At 37.4% G+C, this 3,066-nt stretch overlaps 1 protein-coding gene across 1 annotated transcript; it reads right to left on the bottom strand.

Moving 5' to 3' along the window:
- Positions 1-1,679: 1,679 nt before the first annotated feature.
- LOC132546195 (2-oxo-4-hydroxy-4-carboxy-5-ureidoimidazoline decarboxylase-like) lies at positions 1,680-2,802 on the bottom strand. The gene is made up of 3 exons (XM_060209906.1): positions 2,756-2,802; positions 2,123-2,307; positions 1,680-1,999 (listed from the first exon to the last, which is right to left on the bottom strand). The coding sequence occupies exons 1-3, from the start codon at positions 2,800-2,802 to the stop codon at positions 1,680-1,682; spliced, it is 552 nt and encodes a 183-aa protein (XP_060065889.1).
- Between the last annotated feature and the right edge of the window lie 264 nt (positions 2,803-3,066).

The following is a 3,066-nucleotide window of genomic DNA, read 5'->3' on the forward strand; positions in this document are numbered from 1 at the left end:
ATGATGGTGTTGCAGGTAGCACCTCTTTAATGTCGCCTGCCTGCCAAAGGCGACATAGTATTACAATGTCGTCGCCGTCGTCCACACAAATGTTTTTTCGCGAAAACTTTAGTACACTTTGGCCGATCAACCTCAAACTTCACACAGAGCTTCCTTACCACAAGGGCTTGCTTTGGAATGCTTTTCAGTTTCGAACGTCAAGGTCACTGTTACTATAAATAAAAAAACCCCATCTTTTTCGCAATAACTTTTGTCCGACAGACCTCAAACTCACCCTGTGCTTCTTTACCAAAAGTGCATGCTGTGATTTTGTTTCACGATAACTTGAGTATACTTTGGCCGATCTACGTCAAACTTCCTACAGTGCTTCCTTACCAAAAGTGCTTGCTGAAGTTTGTTTTTCAGTTCCGAAGATCAAGGTCACTGTTTCTTCAAATTGAAAAGTATCTGCAATAACTTCAGTTCACTTTCATCCGACCAACCTCGTCTCTGTGTGACTCGCTATAAACATACATTTTGAAGCCGAGTAGGTTAATGAGAAAAATCCAAAGTGAAAGAAATAAAATTAAGGTTTGTTAAATCTAATCGGTTCAGAATGATATTATCAGGTAGTAGCACACTCTTGTCTGATTCCATAACGTTTATTATTATAGGTTTGGTGGAACTGAGAAAATAAACATTGTCCAATTTTGTTACGATAATTATGTACTTTTGTTCACGTTACCAATATTCGCTACATTTTTTACATAATATTTTTTGAGTTGTAGGGAGAAAGCAGTCCTTAGTTTGTAAATTTGACAGAGAATCAGAAAGCAAAAAGTTTTGGAAAGAGTTATTCTGTGATTTTAGCGAACAAAATGCTAAATACTCGCATCGTTTTCTTTTAACTGTTTCTACTGTTTCCGTGAGTGTCACCGAGAAAGATTCACAAAAGGATGAGTATGCAATCTACAATGAAGTTCTATTCGTAATGCCAAATAGACTGTATCGTTTGCTATTTGTATATTAACATATGATAGCCACATGTCTGAGAAGTTTTGTAATACATTCTCCTGTATTTCTTGTCTCAAATGAAACATAAAGATAGGAAAAGAGTCGCTCTGTGATAGATTTTTTTGTCTCTTTCATCTGTCCATGCGACTAAGCAGAATGCGCTTATGAACATCATACAAGACCGACCCTTTCAACGTCTAAATAGCGATTTTATCAGACAAAAAAAAATAAGAAAATAACGGTATCAGCTTTCCATCACTCTTTTGCTTAATAGGAACATATAAATAGAAGGAAGGAATTGCTAATTGTTTCCCTACTTTAATTACTAAAGCTGTTGATAGGACGTTAAACAACATAACAAAAAACCTCATTCTGTCACTGGTTCGTAAATGAAACGACACCAGTATCCATTGTATGAAGTTTATTTTATGAACTCGCTGACAAAGAAAAAAGAATCTTCAAAATCAAAACCAGAGTGTTAATATTTATTTACATATGTATCACATTAAACGTACATTATGCCTTAAAGCACATGCATATTCATTTTCTTTTAAAGGACAGGCTAGATGCTAAAGACCTAGGAAAAGTACGAAGACAGTGTGACAGAAATGTTGAGCGACAGAAATCATTTAAAAGATAACCTCGATTTTTCAGAGAAAAAGTTGAATAAAATATCAGTGAAGATGTCAGTTTTCCACAATATCAAGCAGTCGAAATAACGCTATCTGTTTTACTTCTTCTACACCATTTGTCAATTCTTCGTCAAAACTATTGCGCAATCGAATCTCCAAACCTTCCAAAATTGCCTCTTTTTTGTTTTTCCGGGCACAGATGACAAAAGGAAAGTTAAACTTGTCACGGTACATTTCATTCCTCTCCTGAATTTTCTCTGTTTCATCGTGAGAAAGACTATCAATTCCGGCAGCTCTTCGCTCACCCTTTGACTCCGAGGACAGGCCTACCGAATCTGATAGGTCCTGAAAAGAGCGGAGCAGTCCTTGTTTACCTGGAAGTACCGAAACCTCATTATCATACATTCTGTCCCTACATTGTTTTTTTTGTGAAAAATCGATTAAGCATTCATTTTTTGATATAAAACAGTTTTTCCCAAATATATACACTGCCTTACCGTGACAGGGTAAATTGGTGAGGAATTCACACACAACTTGGTGTATGTGATGAACATCTTGGAACGGACGGTGGTGCCAAACAGCGGCGGCAAAAAAGGAACTTTGCTCCACAACATTACCAAACACATCAATGAATTCTTCGGACGTCATTTCGTTGATATCTGCTATGGCTAATAACGTCTTTCTGAAGGTAGAAATCACAGAATGTCTAGTATGCAGACACAAATATAAAAAACAAAAAGTCCTTCTCACGTTCGGAATAGAACATGGGAAACTCCCATTGGCCGATACTTACGCTACGATTTTACACTAGAGAAAAGAACCTCAGTGAACATTTCTAGGCAGGGGTTGGACCGGAGTTTGTTCCACTGAAAGCTAAGAGCGGTCCTGATTGTGTCCATAGGCTAGACGCTGTAGCCGAAGGCTTAGGATAACAGATTGCTGTTGCCACTAATAACTATAAATAGCCTTAGCTAGAGACTGGACTGGATGATATAGCAATGTCTCATTCTCAAACTAAAAACTGCTTTAATGACAATCAAAAACACCAGACTCGCGAACGGACATCGAAGAAGTAGGATACAATGAGATATTGATGCCAAGTGTAAGATTTCCCTACGGGATGTATTAACCTGATTCTCTTATGATCCTGCAATGTACGTTTTCTATCAGCAGCCATTATCACAAGTATTGTGATATTAAAAAAGAAAAACCATCGATGCTGAAAAAAGGGAGTGGCCAAATCTCGTGACATGGTCGACTTATCTAGAATGACAAGATAACAGTACTCGGAAACAAGGTATATTTGTCAAGTATAAAGTCATAGCTTAGATGATTGGTTGACATACCACGTCTTTTTGTGACGCTGTCCAGAAATATAACGTAATTGGGTATAATGTTCTTGGGGGCTCTCTCTCAAACTATAACTTGTAATCTGCGGTCA

Source organism: Ylistrum balloti, unplaced genomic scaffold (assembly GCF_031769215.1).
Source record: "Ylistrum balloti isolate Yb309-2 unplaced genomic scaffold, AGI_CSIRO_Ybal_v1 Utg369876, whole genome shotgun sequence".
In the NCBI taxonomy this organism is placed as follows: Eukaryota; Metazoa; Mollusca; class Bivalvia; order Pectinida; family Pectinidae; genus Ylistrum; species Ylistrum balloti.

Bases quoted from the DNA above. Each gene is read 5' to 3' on its own strand.
- LOC132546195 (XM_060209906.1), bottom strand. From the start codon at position 2,802: ATGGCTGCTGATAGAAAACGTACATTGCAGGATCATAAGAGAATCAG. The intron at 2,308-2,755 runs GTTAATACATCC...TTCTACCTTCAG, and splicing joins CAGGATCATAAGAGAATCAG to AAAGACGTTATTAGCCATAG. The intron at 2,000-2,122 runs GTAAGGCAGTGT...CGGTACTTCCAG, and splicing joins CACCAATTTACCCTGTCACG to GTAAACAAGGACTGCTCCGC.